Here is a 25,000-nt window from a genome sequence, read left to right on the forward strand (position 1 = left end):
CTTGAGTGGCATTTGAAGAGCATATCGAATGAACATAGAAAATTCCAAGGAAAAACGTTAGACGAGGAGAGAAACTATACCTTAAATCCAGCAGGAGTGGGACTCTCCAGGAATCCATCATCTGATGCTAACTTTTGCTTGATACTGTCAGAATCACCACTCCTGATAGCATCACTGCTCAGTTTCACATCTGGTGTGATGCACATAGTTTTCTCAAAAAAGTCAAGCGGAAATTCAGGGTTTGAGCCAGCGTATGCTCTACTGCTAAGAATGCTGGAGCCTAGCTTCTTTGTCTGTTCCACACTCATACCTGCTGCCGTATCACCTCCTATGGGTGTGTAAGAATAGATCTGAAGGCTCCCATCATCATGTAAAACAAGACAGTGGATCTTATCTTTGGATAAAGGTTTATAGGCAGCAACACCAACCATAGGGGTAGTTGAGACTGAACCATATCTCATATTCTGTGCAGCTAATTCATGAAGACCGAGAGATACAGCAAGTGGAGAGTTCGATTTAAGACTTGATAAAGAAACAAAAATACCACTTCCAACAACCAGCTCTTTCCAATGATGCAGCCCAGCAGGCCTAACTTTACCATCTTGATCTTCCTCGTAAACATAGGATGATTCTGTAAGGGATGTCGCATTAGCATCTAAACGCCCCATTAGGGTTGTATTATCTTGATAGGCCAAGAAGAGCAGCCTGTACGTTGATGAGAAGTATAACGACAGCCCTTTCTGCTGCACTTCTGCTGCATCTTTGACCTTGATGGTTTCAGTCAATGTTTTAGCACCAACATCACCTTCCATAGAAACCTCCAACCTAAATAAACACCCAGTTTCTGAGAGAACAAGAAGGAATACTTTTCCCATGGAAGCTGGAACGAGAGTGGCATCAACAATTAAATCATCAGCCAAATTGAAGTAGTGCATGGGACTAATGTTGTCCTGCGAAAGGTCATATATCTTAACAAACATGTTTGTCACCACCATTAGCTGAACCTGAGAACCCGGCACCCATTCAACCCGACGAATATAGGCACCTTGCAAAGCAAGTTCAATGGCGAGGCGATCAGTAACTTCACCTCGAGAATTCAAAGTAAGCACTTGGCAATCTTCATATCCAGCTACAGCAAGATAGTTTTCTACCAAAGGATTGAAAAGTAGGTGAATGATTTCAAACCGCACAATGTTTCTAGATAGTGGTTTCACATTTGTCTTGTCAGCTGTGACAGGGGCAACAGTAGGCTGTCCAATCAGTTGTCCAACATCAAATATAGCGACCTTGTCTCCTTCTCCAGCAGCAAGCCTACCTCGAACACTGACACTGAGGAGCGACTTGGTCAAAGACCCGCTAACTAAATGAGATTTAAGTTCCCTCGAATTTGGATAATCTGCCTTTATCTTCAAGTCCAGTGATCCACTTTTATAAGCCTTCTTCAGTTGGAACATATCAGCATTGTGCGAGACCATTTTATCACCTCCCAATATTACCTTCTTGTCTTTTGAAAGGTTTAGCTCCCTCTGGGCGATCACGGTGGGAAGCAACTTATTGCAGAGTTCAAGCAGCCGGCCTTCAATATTGAGGTTTTCAATTATAACAGGCAGTCGATCATGCAGCTCTAGTGGTATCGATAAGTTAAAGCAATTATCCACATCACCACTCATGTTATCATCCAAATCTGAGTCGCTATCTGCCGCCTGATCGGCATCTTCAGAATAAGGCAAAAGGGGCTGAAAATTACTTGTAGCAGGAGCAGATAAGCTGGAAGGGCCAGTAAACTTTCGAGGCTTCAAACACTGGCAACTGCTTCCTCGAACACCCCCGGCCCCACAATCACAGAAAAACCGACTCGATCGAGAGTACACAACACGGTGTCCTCGGTGGCAGACTTTAGCACAGATCGAACAACAGCCCTTTGAAACAGTTAAGTCACATGTATAACAGAAATACCAATGTTGCTCCATAAAGTTGCTGCCGCTGGACGTGAAAGTGCATACTTTAGAAGCTAGTGCTCTTTCACTGTTACTGTCCTCCTCATCATCCCTATCAATACTGCCCAGTTCCCCATCAGATGTCCCATCATCTTCATCTTCATCAGCAGATGTTGCATCACAGTCAGCTGAGGCAGAGCCCCTCTCTTGATTTGCTGTAAGAAGCAAATTTTCTGTGTTTTTTCTTGAACTGACTTGTTTAGGAACTACAGATCCCAAACTAGAACTATCACTTAAAGACTGTTTCAATGAATGCTTATCTGAAGAACTTTTGTTAGATCTATAGTCATTCATTACAGCATCAAGAAAACCAAACAGGAACTTCAACGCAGGAAGCGAGCCCTCGCTGTCGACCAGCTTCTGCACTAACATTACAGTACTTTCTAAAAGCTGCTTCATAAAAGGCTCCCCACTCAACAGCTGAACTAAAAAATTGAAATAAGCTTTTCCAGTAAGAAGATCATAGTGCAGAAATGCGCGATCAAGCAATATGAGCATTGCTTCAACAAGTCTACTCAGCAGTTCTCTGGTGAAAGTATCACCTGATGGATATACAAGGCGCATAATAAATTCCATTGTTGCTTCTCTGAGTACGGGGGAACCTGCTGTAACAGCAACACTTCCCAAATTCTTTGAGCAACCTAAGAGCCTAAATTCCAACCAATGTGACAAGCGTGACAATTCCATTTCAAGAAACTTCTTATGTAGTTTCTCCTTGAGACTAGGACAAAGTCCATCAGCTAAGAGACCAGTAAATAAATTCAGAACCTTCAGGTTAATCGGCTCAGAGTGGCATTTATCCAATGCGTCAAAGAGAACCGATAAATTAGCATGATATCCTCCAAAAAATACCTTGAACTCTTCAGGCACACCTTCATCAGAACCAAGATAGTATTTAGAAATCTCCATTCCCGAATTGTCTCTTCTCAGATCATCAATAAGATCAACAATACTAGCAACGAGTGCTTCTTGCATGACAGTGTCGATATCATCTTTGAAACTAATGTTTGCCAAAAAACCTTCCAATTGCTTCAGAGCAAAGAGATCACAATAGCCTGCCAAATCATTCCGTTGACCAATCAAACTAGTACATATAGAATCACATTGCCCAGAGATGCTTCTAAAAATTTTATCAGTTTTTACGGTCATCACATTCTCCAGAAGTTGTGTAACAACCCCAGCCTCCACTTGGTCTTTATGTTCTGCTCCTCTGATTTTGAGATATCCATCCAAGATGCACACAATCTCTCTCACTTCAAGAATGCAAGAAAGAAGAGCACCACTGCAACAGTCAGAATGCGATGGAAAGCCATGTAACAAACATCTACACAAGATAAAATTTAAGCCTCCCGTGTCAAATTTACTAGCAATTCCATCCAACTTTGATGGGAGATCATATAAATCCTCTAGTTGTGAAATACTGCAACCATATTTCTCAAGAGGAAATTTCTGTCCGAATTTGTCAATAGCTGAAAGTTTAAACAATAAAAGAGGAGAAAAATGAGCTGCACAAGCTCCTACATCAACCGTAGAGAGAAATGATTCACGAAGAACTTGGAGATAGGTCTTCAAAATGGACGATAGAACATCCAAAAGCCATCCGCCTTTGTTACCTTGCAATATGTACATAACCAAACTTTCGCCAACATCAAATAATTTGCAATCCTTGGGAAGCCTAAGCCAGTAAGATTCCATTTCAGAAATAGTATTTCTCTTCGAGTTCCTCCAAAATCCAGCATTAAGCAGTAAGAGAATAAAAGAAAGCCACACATTATTCCGAAGAAAGTCCCAGCTTCCAACTTCAGCTGAATCAATTGACTTCTGGGGGTGAAATTGCTGAAGTAGATCAAAGATGCACGCAGGAAAATCATTGTCCTGTGAATTAACAGCAGTGCCTCTCACAAAACTAAGGCCAAGCATACAGGCACTCCGAACATCCGAAAAGTCGAGATTCACCAAATTGACCCCATGAGAAGTACTATTGGTGCTAAAACTGATACTGGATATCGTACCCCAGCAAAGCAAAAAGACATACCTTTCCACTATGAGATGTTCCGCTGCTTCTGGCTTTTTACCCCTCCAGAAACTAAGAATTTGCGAAAAAGTAGTTGACAAATCATCAAAGTCCAAACCCAATTTTTGGAATGCAGTGTCATTGCCCCTGTAGATTGTAGCATGAAGTGGGGTGACATCAATCAGTTGAGGAAGCAAGCTACTAACTACAGAGGATTCCTTAATTGAATCTCCAAAAATACTCTGCACAACAGCTGATGCACAGGAAGGCAAGTGATCATGTAGTATATAGGACTGGTCTGCTATAAATGGAACTTCCCTCAACTTAGACCTCAAACGCAAAAGCAACCACGACGGGCAAGTTGATGGGTACAATATCATATGTCGTAAGGGCAAAAGCAACCGCGAGATGAGTAAACCCCACCTAGAAAGTTGCCCTGCGGTAGTTCCAGGTGGAGGAGCACCTACTTCTCTCAGTGAAGACAATACAAATTTCGCCAGTTCTGGCTTTTTATCCTCACTTGATAGATGGAATGCCATTAGTAGAATCTCTAAATGAAAAGCACAAGGAAGAGTCCCAAAGAAATCAGTGGACTCAGAACATATGCCCAAGATATTCTTTGCCTTTTCAAGAACGAAGTTGAAATACCCATCAATGATTTTTGTTTGCAGATTGCCATCAGAATCTGACCCAGAAATAAGAGCATGTGCAACCAGAGTGAGAGACAAGTGATTATACACATACATTCCATCTTCCACCTTCAGCACCTGATCTATGAGGTGTACTTTGAGAGAAGTTGGCAAATCATGCCGAACAAGAAGAGTGTGCAACAGCTCAAAACAGATCTCATTAATTTGCAGCAAAGTAATCTGTACGGGGTCCTCAGAATTTCTTTCACCAGAAAAACAGACCGGACAGTTGAGAATTGAAAGGAGCTGATCGATATGGAATGATTGAAGCTTTATCCAAGCATCCTCAAATATCATACAGTGCCAATCGGGAGAGAAGACACATGTTTTGAGGAAACTTAGCAAATCAGTTGCCGCTTGGATAGGTAGGCGGGGACTGCTGGAGGTGCTAGTGACGAGAGTGACTGGCTGATCGAGGCCATCAGTCGGCCCTGTAGGACGACTAGCTTCAGAAAAAAGATTCCCAAAGATCGCTTCATCTTCATGACTGACTGAACACTCCGAATCTGAAACAATAGCAGGCTTTGTGGAAGTCGATCGTAACTTATCAACAACCGGTCTCGATTTTACCCCTTCTGCGTGGAGGAAAAAGGCAAGATGTACCAAGTCATCCACCCATTGCTCTGATTCCGGAAATATCAATCTCAGGTATTCCTCACAAGTATAATTTTTCAGCAGAGAAATCCTCTTAGAACGAACATGACAGAAGGAAACAGAAATTTCAGACTCATGCGAACAATCAGGAGCTTTTCTTTCGGACTTCTTTAAAATGTCAGACGGAGATGTCCAACTTTTAACATCCTTGAGAAGCTTCAGCAAATACAGAACAACTTGAGGACAGTAAATTAATGGGGGCTTCAAGGAAGAGCTAGATTCATCATATCTCCAATTCTTGGAATTTAAAATTTCCATCATTGATGCAACTACACATGTTTGGACTGTATAGCAAACATAATCTTCGTAGAAGATGATATGAATGAAGTGCAGAAAATCTTCAAGAATTTGCAATACAAGAGCTCCCAATCTATCCCCACCAGTAGCCCAATCATGGTTAGAGAAGTCAAATCTCAATCTAAATAAGCTTGGTAAGGTATCGGCAAAAGTAGCAACAGAATGTAATAGTTCTGTATCGTAAGGATCATAAGGAAATTCCAAAGCTAGGCATCGAAGTAACTTCAAAATTCTTTGACTGATAGATAGCCTCGAGCTAAAATTTGCATCTTGTATATGCTCTAAAGATGGAGGCCGAAGAAGCTCTTTGCAGAGCATAAGGAGGTGAGGTACACACTTCAAGTGCACAATGGCATGATGCTGCAATACTGACATCATAAAATTTGGAGATTTCGTAACCAGAGTTTCAGTGGACTGTCTACCAAGAGGAACTGGCCATGAACTCTCAGATGACAAGGAAACCAGAAGGCTTGCAGTGACATTTTCATCCTTCGAGCATTTAAAGCCTAATCCAGGAAACATGTGAGAAAAGTATCAGAACAAACCAAGGTACTAAATTAACTTAAGCACTAAAGCTAAAAATGCCAGAAAACCCCTATAAACAGTTGCCTCCTTGAATTAATTAAAATGGCTGCTGCAACATTGGTCAAAGGAGACAAAAGAACTAGTAGTTTGAGAGGATAATGAAGAGATTTCGATATTTGAGGGTGGCAATGATAGTTATAAGGGATTCCCTGCATTTCCTGCAATACAACCTTCATATAATGATGAAAATTTTGGAATATTAACAGAAGCAACACTACCTTGGAGGTAACAATTTTCTATACTTCCCATATCCATGCTTTCAGCTTTGACTGGAATAGAAGACAATTGCTCTACAGAGATATTTACAGGACAATGATCTGGTACATCACACTCCTTTGAAGTTGCATTAGCTAGTGCCAATTCCAAGAATTGCACTAACTCATTCTGGGAAGAAACACGAAACAATGAATGAAACAAATTACACATTGCTTAAATGGAAATAAACGTACAAAAGGTGAAATCTGTCAACTGAAATATGGTATTATTACAAGAAACGGAATTCCCAAAAATATAGACAAAATTCCCCCTCCTTCCTACAAAGCAAGGTTTAAAGTAAGGATTAAATTACCACCCGGTTCTCGCAGGACCCCCCATGCCGCGATACCCAGCAGGTATCGTGAGACAACACGATAACCGCTGGGTTATTGCGGTACGTATCGTGCCAATTTTTTTTTTTTTTTTTTGGTTATGATTTGTTACCTAGGATTTTAGAGTTGTTAATAACTAAATCACACTATTCTATTGCTAATTTGTTTTTTTTATTCTGTTGTTTCCTTCCCTCCCTTATCTTTAATTTATAATAATTCTAATCTTATCTATTCTAGAATCTAATCTAATCCAATTTAGAATTACCTAATGTAATCGATAAAATCTAGTCAAATCTAATCTAACCTAGAATCTAATATAACATATATTTAAATTTATCTATTCTAATTTATAATTATGAAACCTAATCAAATCTAATCTATCTATTAGAGTATTAAATATAATAGAATATAACTAATTAAATTCGATTTACGCAATTCCAAATTACCTAAATTAATAGTTTAAAAATTAAATTACCTTCTTTAATCTTACATCGAATCTAATCTAATCTATTTTATATTTAAGTTTCCTAATCTGATTTAGTCTAATCTAATCTTATGAACAAACTAATGTAATCTAGAATTAATTAGGCTATTTCATTCCAATCTAGAATTTGTAAATTAGCATAAGCATAAAATAATTTTGATTAGTATTATTAGATATATTAAAATATATAGTTGATTATAGTAGATTATATAGTCAATTTAATTTGACAATACCAACCATATCTATACTAAAATTATCAAGTAAATCTTGTATCTGCAGATGACAATATGCAATATAATCCACTGCGACAATCTATGTGAAATTAAGCAGTCATCTTTTTGTAAAGATGTAAATTTAAATTTAAATAATTATTGTACTTCTGAATTTTATTATTGTACTTTAATTTTTATTCTTTATGAGGTATAGTTGTATTTTACATATAAGAAAGCTTACCAGTATGTTAATTGGTGAGTATAGTAAGCTATATATAGCCAATATTCATAATTATTTGACTAAATCTTTCAAAGTAATATTATAAGAACCCGTGCCAAAGCATGCCATTAGTAGAATAGTAGGTCATACGTATCCATCGACACGCAAATGTGCCACGTGCCGACACGGAAACGTACCAGTGCTATATCGTGCCAAGCAAACAATGGCACGCCCTCATGCCACGGCACTTTAATCCTTCGTTTAAAGTATCGCTCCGTGCCGATCAACACGGGGCGATACGTACAGTGCCACCAATTAAGGGGCACGGTACAGGGGGCATCTCTTTTGGATCCCCCATGCCGTTGCGTGCCTTTTGGGTATCGCGGCACAATGCCGTTGCGTGCCAAGCAAACAACGGCACGCAACATTTTAAGTTTTAACCTTTTTTTTCTTTTTCTTTTTTGGTTTGGGCCTACTTATAGATTTTTTTTTTTTTGCCACACACATATCCCTCCGTCTCCTTCTCTTCAACGTTTTCTTCTCCGCAATTGCTCTTTCAGTCTTTACTTTTCTTCTCGCTAGCTCTTCCTTTTTTTTTTCTTTCTATTTTTTCCTCTATTTTCTTATTATAATTTTTTCTCTAATTTCTTGTTTCAATTCCTTCTATTTCTACTTCGTTTCTATTTTTAATCACTTCAGTCTTAACAGAAAAGGCAAAGAAATAGCAAATCGAAGATGTTATTAGGTAAGTAAAATAATTTACAATTTTAAATTATTTTTCGTACATTTTGAATATTTCTAACTTGTAAAGTTTCTGTTTTGAAGAAATTTGAAATTATGCAAATTTTTATTTTATTAGTATTTTCCATTTTCTAAATTCAAAAATAGAATTGGCAAAGTTAAAAAAAATTGTCGTAAATCTCGTACCCAATACTAGATTCATCCAAAATAATTTTTGTAAGCTATAAATAAAAATTTGCATAATTTCAAATTTCTTCAAAACAGAAACTTTACAAGTTAGAAATATTCAAAATGTACGAAAAATAATTTAAAATTGTAAATTTTTTTACTTACCTAATAACATCTTCGATTTGCTATTTCTTTGCCTTTTCTGTTAAGACTGAAGTGATTAAAAATAGAAACGAAGTAGAAATAGAAGGAATTGAAACAAGAAATTAGAGAAAAAATTATAATAAGAAAATAGAGGAAAAAATAGAAAGAAAAAAAAAAGGAAGAGCTAGCGAGAAGAAAAGTAAAGACTGAAAGAGCAATTGCGGAGAAGAAAACGTTGAAGAGAAGGAGACGGAGGGATATGTGTGTGGCAAAAAAAAAAAAATCTATAAGTAGGCCCAAACCAAAAAAGAAAAAGAAAAAAAAGGTTAAAACTTAAAATGTTGCGTGCCGTTGTTTGCTTGGCACGCAACGGCATTGTGCCGCGATACCCAAAAGGCACGCAACGGCATGGGGGATCCAAAAGAGATGCCCCCTGTACCGTGCCCCTTAAGTGGTGGCACTATACGTATCCCCCCGTGTTGATCGGCACGGAGCGATACTTTAAACGAAGGATTAAAGTGCCGTGGCATGAGGGCGTGCCATTGTTTGCTTGGCACGATATAGCACTGGTACGTTTCCGTGTCGGCACGTGGCACATTTGCGTGTCGATGGATACGTATGACCTACTATTCTACTAATGGCATGCTTTGGCACGGGTTCTTATAATATTACTTTGAAAGATTTAGTCAAATAATTATGAATATTGGCTATATATAGCTTACTATACTCACCAATTAACATACTGGTAAGCTTTCTTATATGTAAAATACAACTATACCTCATAAAGAATAAAAATTAAAATACAATAATAAAATTCAGAAGTACAATAATTATTTAAATTTAAATTTACATCTTTACAAAAAGATGACTGCTTAATTTCACATAGATTGTCGCAGTGGATTATATTGCATATTGTCATCTGCAGATACAAGATTTACTTGATAATTTTAGTATAGATATGGTTGGTATTGTCAAATTAAATTGACTATATAATCTACTATAATCAACTATATATTTTAATATATCTAATAATACTAATCAAAATTATTTTATGCTTATGCTAATTTACAAATTCTAGATTGGAATGAAATAGCCTAATTAATTCTAGATTACATTAGTTTGTTCATAAGATTAGATTAGACTAAATCAGATTAGGAAACTTAAATATAAAATAGATTAGATTAGATTCGATGTAAGATTAAAGAAGGTAATTTAATTTTTAAACTATTAATTTAGGTAATTTGGAATTGCGTAAATCGAATTTAATTAGTTATATTCTATTATATTTAATACTCTAATAGATAGATTAGATTTGATTAGGTTTCATAATTATAAATTAGAATAGATAAATTTAAATATATGTTATATTAGATTCTAGGTTAGATTAGATTTGACTAGATTTTATCGATTACATTAGGTAATTCTAAATTGGATTAGATTAGATTCTAGAATAGATAAGATTAGAATTATTATAAATTAAAGATAAGGGAGGGAAGGAAACAACAGAATAAAAAAAACAAATTAGCAATAGAATAGTGTGATTTAGTTATTAACAACTCTAAAATCCTAGGTAACAAATCATAACCAGGCACACAAGAATTTTTTGACCGTCACACTCGCGCCGGCTCGGCACGGCGGGTGCCGTATGCGTGAACAAAAAAAGGACAAAGTTTTTCGGGAGACTCCCGGCCACGCGCCACTTAAACCTTGCTCACACAGACTTGTAAGTCAGCCACCATAACAATGAACACCAAACATTTAAAAGGGGTCAAAAATCGAGCATTAGAGTGAGGTGACCGAATGACATCGGCGCATTAGGAGAGTCTTTACCGTAACGCAGGGGGAGCACGGACTCAACACCAGTATGCAGGGTGCCTATTCCACCAGCAGAATGGTCATCGAGGGCGTGGATTGGCCGGGATAGGTGACTCGGCCAAGATAAGGAGCTCAACATAGAGCAAGTGGCAGCAGCAAAAAAATACACCTAGGAGTTTAGCTGGCCCAAGAATGTTGGGGGAGGATGATCTGGAGTACAGTGGGGATGCCGGGGCTTGCCGTTATGCCGGCTACGACGGCCGGCTGCCGTGAGAAGCTAGCTCGGCTCGAGGATGCCAAAATCACAGCACTAACACCAACAACCGTAGCCATGCTGAGGAGGGTCTGCAGCTAGGTCCAGCGAGGATCTGAGGGAGAGGAGAAGGGGACTACCTGTGCTGGCCATGGGAGGGACCTTCGGGGGGCCGTATGCTTGTGCGTGCGGGCACGCGGCGAGGGCTGCTGTTGGGGAGGAGGGGTTATCCGCTTGGACGGCGGCGCACGCGGCAGGCGGTGGCGGGGCTGGTGCGTGATGGCGCGCTGGTTGTGGCCAGCGCTGGCTTCCACTAGAGAGTGAGAGGCATTCAACCACTCTCTCTGCTATATATATAGAGAGAGAGAGCGAAGTTGATGAGGCAGGGGGAGGTGAGGGAGGGAGAGAGAGAATCTGTTCCCGATCGGTGACCTCGCCGGAGTGTTGACCACCGGCGATCACACGCCAGAGAGGGTTGCGGTTGTGGAGTGACGGGCGAAGATACGGTTAGGAGTGAGGCTTAATACAATATACTATATTATATATATATATATATATATATATTATATATATATATATATATTACAACATATGCACTGTTTAAGTATACAATATATATATATTAGAGAGTCTCGTTTACTATACTTCTTATGCGCTACGATACGCTCAGTATTCATAACTCGTTTTCGATGATAGAGCTTGCCGAATCGACGATCCATAGCGCTTAAACATTATCTAAAGACATTAAAATTTCTAGAATTCAAATTTTTAATTTTTCGAATTATTTACCTTACGGATCAAAAGGTCGACAAAATTGATATTTTTTAACGGCGATATGGATACTTGCTAGTTTAACGTTTGAAAAGAATGCGGAATTAGTTGAATTTTGATACGAAAATTCTATTCACTACCTAGATAAAGAATTAATACTCCAATTTCTTAAAATTGAAGGAATCTCGATCATCATTTTTCTAGGACGCGTTCGATTTGGACCGTTTCATTTTATCCACCGCTGATGAGACTTTATTATGATTTTCAAAAATTACAAAATTTATTTTCTAAAAAGTTTCAATACTCTAGCATCATATTTAACGGAGAGTGGTCATCGTCGATTCGGAACGCTTTCCAATATCGAGAAACAACTTATGAGTATGAAGGCTCTAATACTCATAAAAGTATAGTAGCCCTACTCTATATTTATATATATTACTTTACTGTAATAAATTAACAGCCCCTTAGCTGCTTCCTTTTTGCTTCCTAGCGATCCACAGCTAAGTGTATACTCTGCCACTATGTAGCGCCTCCTCGCCTTATAAAAATCTGGCGCAATTTAACAATAAACTCGCACTTTTTCAAGTAGTCCTCATTCGATTTCATCTCTCTAGCTCAATTGGCTGCCATTTTTCGACAGATATTTAGATTGTTCCGCGAAACTTTGAGTCACATATATTCCACTCCGGTTAGTTTTACATGGGGTCAGTCACATGAAATGATGACCCTTCGCACATTGTCCCTTCTTTTTTTTTTTTTTTTTTTTCTTTTCTTTTTTTTTTTTGTTTCATCTTTTTTGTTTTCCTTTCTTTTTTTGTTCTTATTTTTTTTCTTTTTTTTGTTTTTTTTTTATTGCAAAAAAGTTGCAAAATTCTGCAATTTTAATCCCTCATGTTCATAATTCAAACCCAAACTCACCCTAGGTGTGTTTTGCCTCCTCAAATTTACCTCCACCTCAAAAATCCGGCAATATTAGACACGTGAACAGCGCTGTGTTTTTGAATAAATACTCCGATCCAATAAATTTGCACGTTATGCAAATTCACATCCCCAAACATCATCATATACTGTTCAAACAGCCACCAAGGGGATCCCATTATAGGACTTACTAGTATCTAGTGGTGGACCCGATGTACTGTCGAGCACTATTTTTGTCATATCCCGGTGGTCGCAGTGAGCCGCTTCTAATGTTGTGCCCGCATGGGACTAAAGCACCTCTTTATGAAAATTCATTTAGGTAAAGTTATTCTCGGTTACTACATTTAAAAAGATTAATTATAAATATTGGCTAGATGAATAGCTTACTATACCTTAGGCCACTTCGACCCTCATCATCGTAGTTTTATATGATTGTACACGCGTTACATAACTCTTAAGATATCAGCTCATGTAAGAATAATAGATTTAAAGTAGATTAGTAAAGGCTTTTGAATCAATTCTTTGCACTTTTATCCTTCTTTTTTTTTACGACTTAAAAAATATATAAAATATCAAAATTACTAGGCGTAAAATTATATACTTTCATCTCAGTAAATTTTATTATGAAATTCTGCTACATCAGAACCGTCCATAGTGAATCTTGACACGGGTCTATGGACACGGCCGCGGTGGTGGGATAAATGCCACCTAGATTAACTAGGAATAAGCATCTATCAATTTGTTCAGTAATTTCTTTTAATTGAATCCTTTTTAGCAACTATTTATTAAAATCCTTTGATAGAAAAATTAATATTTAAAAATTATAAAACAAGTTGTGAGATCTATTCATACAAATCTTTTAACATTATAATATTCATTTCATCGCGACGATTAATTAAGCAAATTTTAAAATATCAATATATTGCTTTAATTTAGTACACATAATAGAATGAAATATTTATTTTCTTTAGCAACAAAATATTCTAACTATTTATTATGTCTATTTATCACATCTTTTGAACTTTATTGAAGAAATTACTTACTAATTTAAAGAATAGAGGATTTTGAGCTGTGCCATCGGCACGGGGTCTGTATCGTGCCGGTATCTTGTTGGCACGGTATGGTACGGTGGATACGGCCCGTATCGACGGGTACTTGAAACCTTGCTTGTGAGCACATTGATCGTCGGGCTTTCCTCTATGTTGTGCTCACCTCAATGGTGTAATTCGGACCATCGGTGGAATCGCGAGTCTATCGGGTGCTCGAACCAAGCCCATATAGCTTATTCTCACTTTCCAACGGCCGGCAATCGTCGTTGTGACTCCGGTGCTGGTTCGCTGCAGCCAAAAGTGCGTCTTGTGCCATTCGACTACTCTCATTTTGCCCCAATCCAGTAAAAGACTAGAAACCCATTGTTGTACTATAAATGATGCTCTATGTGTAATGTTGGGGCGACTTGGACATTTCAATGCTTTGTGCATCGTGGGTACTGTTGGGCAGCAGTGTTTGGCAATATTAGACGTTTGGACTTTGGACTTGCTGTCCGAGATTTGGAAACTTTCCTTTGCTGATTTGGTGCGAAACGACACAAAATCGAGCCGAAATCGGATGGATAGTGCGATTTTCAATTTCATTATCACGAAATCGATGTTGTTGATGTTCGGATTTGTTGGCGAGCCTCGTTGGTTGGTTTGGCCTCATGGTTTACACTCTTCGTGGCAGCAAGCGTGTTGTGGGTGGTTCCGATACCGAAATAAGCACCCCGGTATGGTTTGAGTTAGTTTTGGAGTTGTGGCTCCCATTGATGCGCGTATTATTTGCGGCTGTCCCAACACTTAAAATGTGGTGTTTAGGGACAGCGGGTGTGATTTGGACTTTGGAGATACTCGGTGTGACCCAAGACACTACGTGAGGTGAAGTGGCATCCTGGTGATTTTTTATACGGATTTCGACGTATTCGAAATATTGGTAAAAATATCCGATGTTCCGTTTGTGTCGTGGCAAATTGTAGGTGACTATATGTCACCAAGTAGTGATGTGACTGTGTTGTTAGCATCTTAGGGCTGTTTACTCAGCATATGCATGGTTCACCACCAAAGTGGTGTTCGAATCATCGGAACGGTACCTATAGGTTCGGTTGTGGCTTTATACGGCGGTTATCGTTCAGTTTGTTGAGAACTTAATGTGCGATTGTCTCGACACCTAAAGTGGTGCATCCTGAGATTGTGGTCACGCTGTTGTGACTCCTTGTTGAGTCGACTTGGTTTGGGCTTAGCTATATAAGCTGATTTGTGGAACTGATGTTTCGATCGCACCATGGTATACGTAGTATAGGTTGAACATGTCGGATTGATGTAGAGGACACATAGGATACTTATTGTGGCATTTGGTGATTGATCTGGGACGATCAAACTATCCGGATAAGTCTCAATCGTTGCGGATAAGGAGGAGGCCGTTCCAACTACTTCGGTTAGGATATAGGTCAAGGAGGTTCCAACTAATTCGGTTAAGATATGGATCGAGATGGTTCCAACTAATTCGGTTAAGATATGGATCAAGGTGGTTCCAACTAATTCGGTTAAGATATGAATCGAAACGGTTCAAACTAATTCGGTTAGGATAAGATCAAGGTGGTTTCAACTATTTCGGTTAGAATAAGAATAAAGTTGTTATTTTCAAAATATTTTGTTCTTATCTTCTTGTAAGCGGGAAGGTTATAAATAGGGGCCCTACTGGCTCTTGTAAGTCATTCCAGTTTTAGAGAGAATTAATATACAGACTCTTCCACATACAAATATTGTGTTCTTTTCTATTCTTACTCTTTAATCTGGTTTCAGATATCCATCGGGGAGGCGCTGCGATATTGCTTCCTCCACCGACAGATCAGTGATTGCATGTCTTGTACAGGTGACGATTAGATACACCGGTCGAGTCGAAAACTGGGATACTTGGTGAGGTGGGTGCTCCATTCCGAAGTCGGTAAAGTTGTATCTTACTTTGTTTTCCTTCTGCTTGATCTATTCTATATATTGACTAAGTAGGACAACTTCTCTTGACTTCACATCGGTACATAGTTTCACTCTACTTGTTGCTTATAATGTTGATTATTGTATTGAGCTCTCCTTTAGCTCGTGTGCCACATGTAGAGTAGGTTGTGATTTGGTGGAATACCCACCTGTTTATGATTGGATATGATAGATTGGCATTTACTCTTAGTTGAGTTATAACCATATTAGTCGATTGACTTATCTTCTGTGAAATTGACCGAGCAGATCGGTGTATATTCTCTGTTGAGTTGTGGCTACGTTAGTCAGTTGATTCATCTCCTATGATACTTGACCTGGTAGTTGACGATTTACTCCATGAGACTAACCTAGTCGGTCAGTGTTAACTTCCTCAGAATTGACCCTCAGGGTCAGATGACTTAGCTTATCATGATTGGGTTTCAGCATGCTTCACCTTGATTATCTACATTAATGTTACCTTTCCATTTACCCGTGTAGTGTAGCATGCTGGTTGACCTAGAGGGTATGGATCTTAGTGTTTTTGTTGGCATCCATGAGATTATCTCTTGGCTCCTACTATCGCCTACTGACAGTGATTTGACTGTTGAGTCTAAATTATTGGAGCTTTGAGCATACACACATGACTATAGCTTGCATAGCACCGAAGGAGTCTTAGACAGGGTTCCTAACCCAGGATTCTTCAGTTGCCAACATAGTGGGAGGTGATGTTTCTTAGACAGGGTTCGCCACCTTAAGTTCTCACCCCCAAATTTGATATACACAGCACTTAGACAAAGTGACTTTGGGTGCGGGTTGATGTGTCCCTCCGGAGTGGTACTTGATTTTTGGTCTTCGAGCGAGCTTAGGCCGGGCCTTTATGACCGGCCACAGTGATTGTGTGTATTTTGGACTACTCGCACGTCCAGTTGATGCATAATATCTCTATTTGAGTTGTGCATAGTATCTGGTAGTTGTCTAGCATACAATAGCAGCATCCCTCATTTAGTGGTTTATGATATTTTGTTATTCATCATCTTGCTACTGTAGTTGGTGTCTCTATGATGCTGGCATGTGACTAAGTTTACAGTAGCGATGCCTCTTAGTATATTCCAACATGACAGTTATTTACTGATTTCTTTGCTACTGTGATTGGTTATATTCTTCATGTTCAGTACCTTGACTCGTGTTTGCAGTAGCAGCATTACTTTGTGTTCCACTTTATGATATTTATCTACCTATCTGTTTTGTTACTGCAGTTGGTTATTCCTTATTTGCAATCACCTTACTTATCGTACTCCTTTGTTTGCCAGTGAGTGCGGCTTGCCCTCGTCGGCTGGTTGTCCCCACTGGGAAACATATTTATATATTTCCAACCCCACTGTTTTTTTAAGTGTTGCTGACAATGCGGGTCGAGGTGCGGTCTGAGGACGCAGTTAGTTAGCGCCTAGATAGCTCGTGCTATAGACCTCGTTTTGGATTCATTCTTAGTTACTATATTTATTTCATATGGAGGTTTGGTGATTCAGTTTGTAGTATTGTATTAGTTATAACACTTGGGTTTTTCCTATTGTAGTGATTTAATAGATTCTGAATTATGGTTTTGGATTTATTAGTAGTTGTATAATGAAACTCCTTGTTTTGATTACTTGTGGTTACTTATTTATGCTTCCACACCGTGCACGTATAGGGAAGACTCTGTCCGTGTGGACAAGTATATCTTGTGCGTGTGGCGGGTCTGTGCATGTCTCGAGCAAGGTTTAAATACGCCAACTCTATTTTCAAAATAGGACTTCTACGAAAGTTCTTTCAAAAAAAGGCCCGAGGCGTGACATAAAGCTTTCAAAATGGCATTATAAGAGTTTATTGCAAACAACAAAATTTAAAAAATCGTGCCAAAACATGCCACTAGGATGTCATGCGTATCCATTGACACGGAAGCGTGCCAAGTGTTGGCACGAAAGCGTACCTGTGTCGTACCTTGCCAGGCGACAACCGGCACGCCCCCATGCCACGACACTTTAATCCTTGCTACAAAGTATGAAGAATAAACATCCTTAGCCAATAAGCAACACATTTCCAGACGATAGTTGAATTTCAAGTTTGATAGACCACAACACGAAACAGTAGCAGGTCAGAAATGAGTATGTTTAAATGCATTCAGATTTTCAGATTCTAGTAGGTTTACATACCTACATTGATTTTTGAAGATCAGCATTACTCCCAAGGTAGAAAGTTATTATGATAAAGTTTTAAGTTGAATTAATCAACTCTTTCTCTCATTATAATGTTTGTTTAATTCAAGTTTGGTTAGAAACTTAGATATACTCTATTCATATATTATATAGAAGTTCCTTATACCAATTTTAAAGTAATATACTCAAGGACATCCAACTTATCAACAGAAGACGAATTTCTCGTGAATTTTGTAATGCACAATTTATTTCCTACATATTAAGAGACAGATATCAGCTCAATCTATCTAACTGCCAGGTTTTGTGTATACTGATCTATGAGGAAGATGGAACAGGTAAAATAATACAAAGGTGGCCAAAAACGGACATATGAATTCATTAGTAGCAAATAAGATTTAGAACCTTAGGAGTTTAACCAAGACACCTATAGTTCACAACAATAGAAGTTACAAATAAATAGCTACATGGGATATCAAACAGAGGCTAAGATTCAACTGTCAGAGAGAAGTTTTTCAGAATTTGCAGTTTTTCTAACCCACAACTTCAAGTAAAAACAATTGTGACTTTCTCACTCTCTCTTCTCATTTTCTTTTCCTTTTTTTTTTTTCCTTTTTTTCTTTTTTTCCTTTTTTCATTGTCTACGGGTTTTTGCTTCTTGGCTTTGAACTTCTAACTGGCTATCTAACTATCATAGCATTTGATGGCAACAGTACCCAGCTTGTAGCAATTGATCCCAGGTTCGATCTCAGATGGATGCAACAATATTCAAATTCCTTAGTATAGTGAGTTTCCTTTCTTTGTGGGCTAGGAGGGAGGGATAAAGGGTTGAGAGGCCTTCAAGCGACTTCAGAAAGAACTAAGTAAAATCTAAACGGTTTTCAGTATATTTTGTACTCTATTTTCGTTGAACATTATGAGATCTAACTTACACAGCATACCAAGCATATCAAACATAGTTATGAAATTTCAATTTATTACATCCTAGATTCCCTACACTATCTCCACAAATTATTAATTACTAAGCAATCTAAATGGTGGTCTTACTCATAATTATTTGGCATTCTGTTTTTGTTGAATAATCTAAGATCTAGCATTATGCATGCAAATACTATGCTATGAACTTATCCTATCAATTGTGAATCCAAAATTTTGATGCCTTAAACAGTTGTAAGTACGCAACTGCAATACGGTCTGTTCAATTATTTTCAGTGATTTAATCTCTGTTCTCATTGATTAGGTTCCTATTTGCCAGCCCTAATTTTAATGGGAGCTTGGTCATACAAAATCTTTGAAATTCCTTAATTTACGGGCACTCTAAATGTTGTTATACTTACCTACACAATTCTTACTTCAAAAATCATCAGATAAAGCTTTGTACTTGCAATGAGATGCCAAACGTATTAACTACAATTATCAAATTTCACTACATTATAATATTTTATCTTACATCTGTATGAACTAACATGCAACATAATGCACCTAATCTTGATATTTACAATTTTAACTAAAACATGATAATTTTTTCAAAATAGTTGATATACGCATTTTATAGCATTCAAGTATGGTTCACTACTTACATACAGTATGATTAACAGCATGCCAGTCAAGCGATGTTATATAAAGTTATATTTTGCTATAAATGAGCACATTATGACAATTAAAAAAAAAATTGAAGATGATGATGATGCTATAACACATGCATTATGTAAAACGAATATAGTTCATATGATGGTTTATCCTATCCACTGGTTTGTAGTGTCGCAAATGTTTTCACAGTGCATATTTTATATGATGATTACAATGATAATGATAAATAAAAATTTTCCAATTTCCCATCGAGTACGGTGCCACCTCGGAATCCTGAATTTGGGTGTGACCCTGGAGAAGTGTCTGGCACCTAGATATCATGATTGCATCTTTATTCCAATGCCTACTACAGAATATTTTATGAAGAAGAACCACTTCTATATGTATAATGGCCTCGAGACTGACATTAGAGAAGATAAATGACATATTAATTCATGACACATGACACTCGGTTATTAGTGTATTTTTTAGACCTATATTATAATTTTGTGTCGTTATCCTATATTTCTGTGCCATCATGCTATTATATACTATAGGAATGTCATGTTACTCACTCAGCATTCTGCTCATTATATCACCTCTATAAACATAAGACAACAATGAAAATTAAGCAGAGTTTCTTGATGGTTGCTCTAAAAGAGATTGCTTGTGCTACAACACTTGACACTATTCAATATATATTATAATTTGGGGATCTCACAATATATGCCATTTTGTTCACAACTTTCCACGGAATAAGATGTTGATATGCATGTCAGTCACCGCAGCTTAAGATTCAAGAAATTATTTGGGTTCAATGTTCCACTCTTGATATATGATGGTTTAGCCAATGTTCAGAAGATCCGAGTCTCATGGCCGCACAGCATCTGCACACACTTAAATGCAGGACATGACAATCAACCAAAAACTACATCGATGCCAAGTTGCTAAAAGAAAGCATCTTGAAAATCAAACATAGCATTACATAAATTAGGGGAAAAGAAAAGGGAACAACGAGGAGTCTATTCCAAACATATTACGTACATATTCGGCCATCGCTGGTGCTTTAAACCAACAATATCCAGATCACATGAAGTCAAGAATGATGTGTTTGTATTATTTACTGACTTGACCCTAATTGCACTGAAGAATGAAAGGAAACTGATTCCATTATTACTAGTTGTCTTCAAATAATCAGTAGAAATATAAATCCACTGAGCAAAACCCTAAGAATCCTCTCTCTTTAAGGAGCAAGAAACACCATGTATTAACAATTCAGGTAGCAAGAATGAGGAAGCACAACATAATGAACAAAAAAAAAGAGCATATCACTGTAGACTACTCAATTCAAGGGAAAAGAACTTCGTCCGATAAAGCGTTCTAATTTAAACCCACTAACACAAACCTGCAATCCGAGGTCGCTTCCATCAAACGCGGATCTCTCCAGGTAACTGATGCAGAACTCCACCGACCTCCCCAAGATCGTCGCCACTGCCGGCTCCACCTGCTCCACTGCTGAATCAAGAACACCAAGAGCGTCAAGATGATGATCCATCTAAACCAAAGACGAACCGAATCAAAATCCTAGAACAAATCAACATCGCAGGAACCGGATCCGGCGTCGTCATACCTGAGGCGAAGAGCACGGCCGAGGCGATCGCCCGCGCCGCGGCGACCACGGCGTCGATCTGCGCCCGGGTCCAGCTCTCGGACCCATCGGCGGCGGCGGCGGCGTCGGCGGCGGCGTCGGCGGCGGAGGCGAGGACGGCGAGGAGCCGCCGCAGCCCCGGGCGCGCGGCGTCGGAGCGGAGGCGCGAGGCGAGATCCTTCGGGGCCCTCTCCTCGCCGAGGATCTCGACGAGCCCGGCGATCTCCGCCATCGCGATCAATCCCTGAGCTTACCCAAACCCTAGGAGGGAGTCGACGATGAGCGATCGACGCAGTGAGGGTTTAAGCGATGAGTGAGAGAGAGAGAGAGAGAAATGGGAAAGACGAGGTAAAGCGAGGGACCGATTTATATTTTTATACGTGGATTAAGTCGGTTAATGACGTCATAATTTGTCGAAACTATACCCCATTTCAATTATTAGATTGTTTTTCCCTTAAAAAAAAAAAAAAATATTTCAATCACCACCCTTGTGTATTCACATTTTTTTTTATTTTAGTATTCTGTGATTTAAAATATATCAATTTAGTATCCTGTTATTTTATTTTTATTTTTTTTCTTATCAATTTCACTAATTTTTTTCATTAAATTAACTATAAAATTAAAACTAAAAGGTACTAAAGTGAAATTTAGATAGGATATCTGAAGTTTTTTTTATATAATTTAAAGAAATATTAACGAAAAAGCTAATACAAAGATAAAAATAAAACCATAGGATACTAACTTAATACACTTTAAATTAAAGGATACTAAAGTAAAAAAGTGCGAAACCACAGAGGTGGTATTTGAAGTTTATTCTAAAAATATAAAAAGCCAATAGAAATTACGGTCTGTTTAGTTCAACATCAAATTGTAAAAAATAATTTTTTATTAAAAAATACTTTTAGTGAAAAAAAATACTTTTTTATAGTATTTGATTTATAAAATAACAATAATATTTTTTTTATCAATATTTGCTTGGTTGAGGAAAAAAATTAACATTTATTTGATTTGGTGGAAAAAATAAATAAATAAATTTTACGCAGCTTAAGTTTAGGTTTTTCGCCAAATAACAGCAAAAAATGAAATCTTCAATTCTTTTTCAAATATGTAAAAATACTTTTATAGAAAAATATTTTTATGTTAAACCAACAAATAGAAAATTATTTTTCATAACGAAAATAATTTTTCGATTCGTTTTACGCCGAACCAAACGCCCTTTGTCGAAACTATAAATAATTTTGAATCCGTTATCCAAACTTTAAAATTTTAACTTTATTATTTTATCTTTTAATTTATTTAATTAGATTCAACCGGCGATACTTTAATTTTAAAACTAATTTATTTAATTGGATTCACCTTTATTAATTATTCGCTAATAATTATTATATAATTTTATCTAACGAAAGAATTTAAATAATTAAATATGACAAAGTTTTGTTAAATATCTAATTCAATTAGCTATAACTATTTAAACAAAAAAAAAGGAGGTATCAACTGAAAAAAAGGAAAAAAAACAAAAAAAAAAAAAGCAAGCAATGCATATGGAGACCCCTGAACAACAGACTTTTTGAAATGGCTCCCCCAACTTTCTGTATTTAATTGATCTTCTTTGTATAAGTACTGCAGTCAATTTAGACATAGTTTCAATTACTGCAGTTGAGGATTCTCGTGCAGTTGCAATTATAGTAATTGAATTCAAATGAAGAATTAAGCTCCTGTGCTTTTAAAAGCATACAAAAGCTTAATGTGCTTATAATTTTTTAAGTAGTTAATCGTCCTTAAAATCCGTGCAGCACTAATACAGAAGATTTAATGGAACACACCGTAATAATGCTGCATAGTATTTTGAGGCGGTAAAATGTGTGCAAGAAGATGGATTTGATTTAAGGTTGTGGGTCCCTGTGTTAGTTTGTTTCTAAAAAAAAAGTGAGTGTATTAAATAGAGGAAAAATAAATGGAAAAGATCTATGAGCTGTGGGGAAAAGTACTTTTTTTCCTCCTCCTCTTTTTCTTTTCTTTTGGTTCTCTCTTTTGGCTTTTCCACTTGCTTACTCCCCAAGCATGCTTTATGAGTGGGAAGGCTTATCTATAGGCTTTTGGGTTAATTATACTATTGGTCTCCAATCTTTTCAACATTTTACAATTTGGTCTCTAATCTTTTTTTTTAAAATTAAGTTTATAATCTCTTAATTTCATTGCAATTAAGTTCCAGCCATTACATAGGTGTTAAAATTGACGAAAAATACCACGTCAATACCATGTCAGTGCCACGGAGGCGCCGTGTCGGCGCCACGGTGGCACTGTGTCAGTGGATTGCAAAAAAAAAAAGTTGGGGACCAAATTGAAAAACGTTGCAAAAATTGGGGACCAATGGTGTAATTAACCCATTAAATTTATAAATTCAAAGCAAGATTTTTAATTTAAGATTTAAATGTAAAATTTAAAATTTGATTTTGGATTCAAATTTAAATTTGAATTCAAATTCCGATTTTGCATTTAATTTTAAATTTTTTATTTTTAATTCAAATTCACATTTCGAATTCTAAATTCTAATTTAATTTCAAACTCGATTTGAAATTTCAAATTCAAAATGTGAATTTGAATTCGAAGTTTAAATTCAAATTTAGAATTGAAATCAAATCTTAAATTCAAATTTAAATTTTGAATTCAAATTTAAAATTTAAAATCAAAATTTTGAATATGATTTTAAATTTAAATTCAAATTTTAAATTTAAATTTCAGTTTCAAAACTTTCATTTTAAATGTAAATTGAAATATCAAAATCAAAATCAAAATTTTAAGTTTGAATTCAAAATTTAGATTCAATTAAAAATTTAAATTTAAAATTTGAATTTCAATTCAAAATTTTAATTCAGCTTTAAATTCAAATTCAAAATTCTAATTTCTCATTAGTTTAAAATTTTAATTTTAATATTATTTTTTAATTTAAATTTAAAATTTAAAATTTTTATTTTTATGGACTAAAATGAAAAACATGCAAAGTTTAGGGACCAAAATTAACATACAAAAGGATGTCAAATAGGCGCTGATGAGGCAATTTTGTTAATTTTAACAGTTTTTTTAACGGCTGGGACATAATTGCAATAAAATCAAGAGATTATGGACTCAATTGCAAAAAAAAGGTTGGGGACCCAAGTGAAAATTGATGCAAAGGTTGGAGACTATGATTTTTGAACTTGCTTTTGATTTTAGCTTTTTCTTTTTTAAAAAAAAATTATTAGATAATTCATAGATCAAATAAAATTTTAGGAGATCCAAGANATTCAAAATTTAGATTCAATTAAAAATTCAAATTTAAAATTTGAATTTCAATTCAAAATTTTAATTTAGCTTTAAATTCAAATTCAAAATTCTAATTTCTCGTTAGTTTAAAACTTTAATTTTAATATTATTTTTTAATTTTAATTTAAAATTTAAAATTTTTATTTTTATGAACTAAAATGAAAAACATGCAAAGTTTAGGGACCAACATTAACATACAAAAGGATGTCAAATAGGCGCTGATGAGGCAATTCTGTTAATTTTAACAGTTTTTTTAACGGCTGGAACATAATTGCAATAAAATCAAGAGATTATGGACTCAATTGCAAAAAAAAGGTTGGGGATCTAAGTGAAAATTGATGCAAAGGTTGGAGACTACAGGTGTAATTATCCTAAGATTTTTGAACTTGCTTTTGATTTTAGCTTTTTCTTTTTTAAAAAAAAATTATTAGATAATTCATAGATCAAATAAAATTTTAGGAGATCCAAGAGTAAACAAGCCAATAATTTTAATTTTTTTATAAATTGACAGGACAAGTGAGTTGATCCTATCCACCCATAGGTTCAAGTTTAGTTTAGGGTGTTTGGCCCGGCTTTCTAAAAGTGATTCTGAGCTTAAAATTTATTTTGGGCTTAGTAAAGTATTTAGCAATAAAAGTTAGAAAAATTGATTCTACTTTTCAAAATAAAAAAACTGACAACTTATTTTCCTTGGCCTCAGTACTTCTCATGCACTAATGGATAAACTGTCACCGCAT

General features: G+C 36.6%; 1 protein-coding gene across 2 annotated transcripts in view; it reads right to left on the bottom strand.

Moving 5' to 3' along the window:
• The window catches only part of LOC109720275 (auxin transport protein BIG), a 33,795-nt gene extending 12,506 nt beyond the window's left edge, over positions 1-21,289 (bottom strand). The window contains exons 1-4 of one of the 2 annotated variants that reach the window (XM_020247268.1): positions 20,943-21,289; positions 20,718-20,824; positions 6,455-6,620; positions 81-6,157 (exon numbers count right to left, since the gene is read on the bottom strand). In XM_020247268.1, coding sequence (XP_020102857.1) covers positions 81-6,157; positions 6,455-6,620; positions 20,718-20,824; positions 20,943-21,192 — 6,600 coding nt within the window. In that variant the 5' untranslated portion in view covers positions 21,193-21,289. Of the gene's footprint in view, positions 1-80; positions 6,158-6,454; positions 6,621-20,717; positions 20,828-20,942 lie in introns of both variants that reach the window. The other variant, XM_020247267.1, reaches the window with a different exon arrangement.

The sequence above is a fragment of the Ananas comosus genome, linkage group 14 (assembly GCF_001540865.1).
Source record: "Ananas comosus cultivar F153 linkage group 14, ASM154086v1, whole genome shotgun sequence".
In the NCBI taxonomy this organism is placed as follows: domain Eukaryota; kingdom Viridiplantae; phylum Streptophyta; class Magnoliopsida; order Poales; family Bromeliaceae; genus Ananas; species Ananas comosus.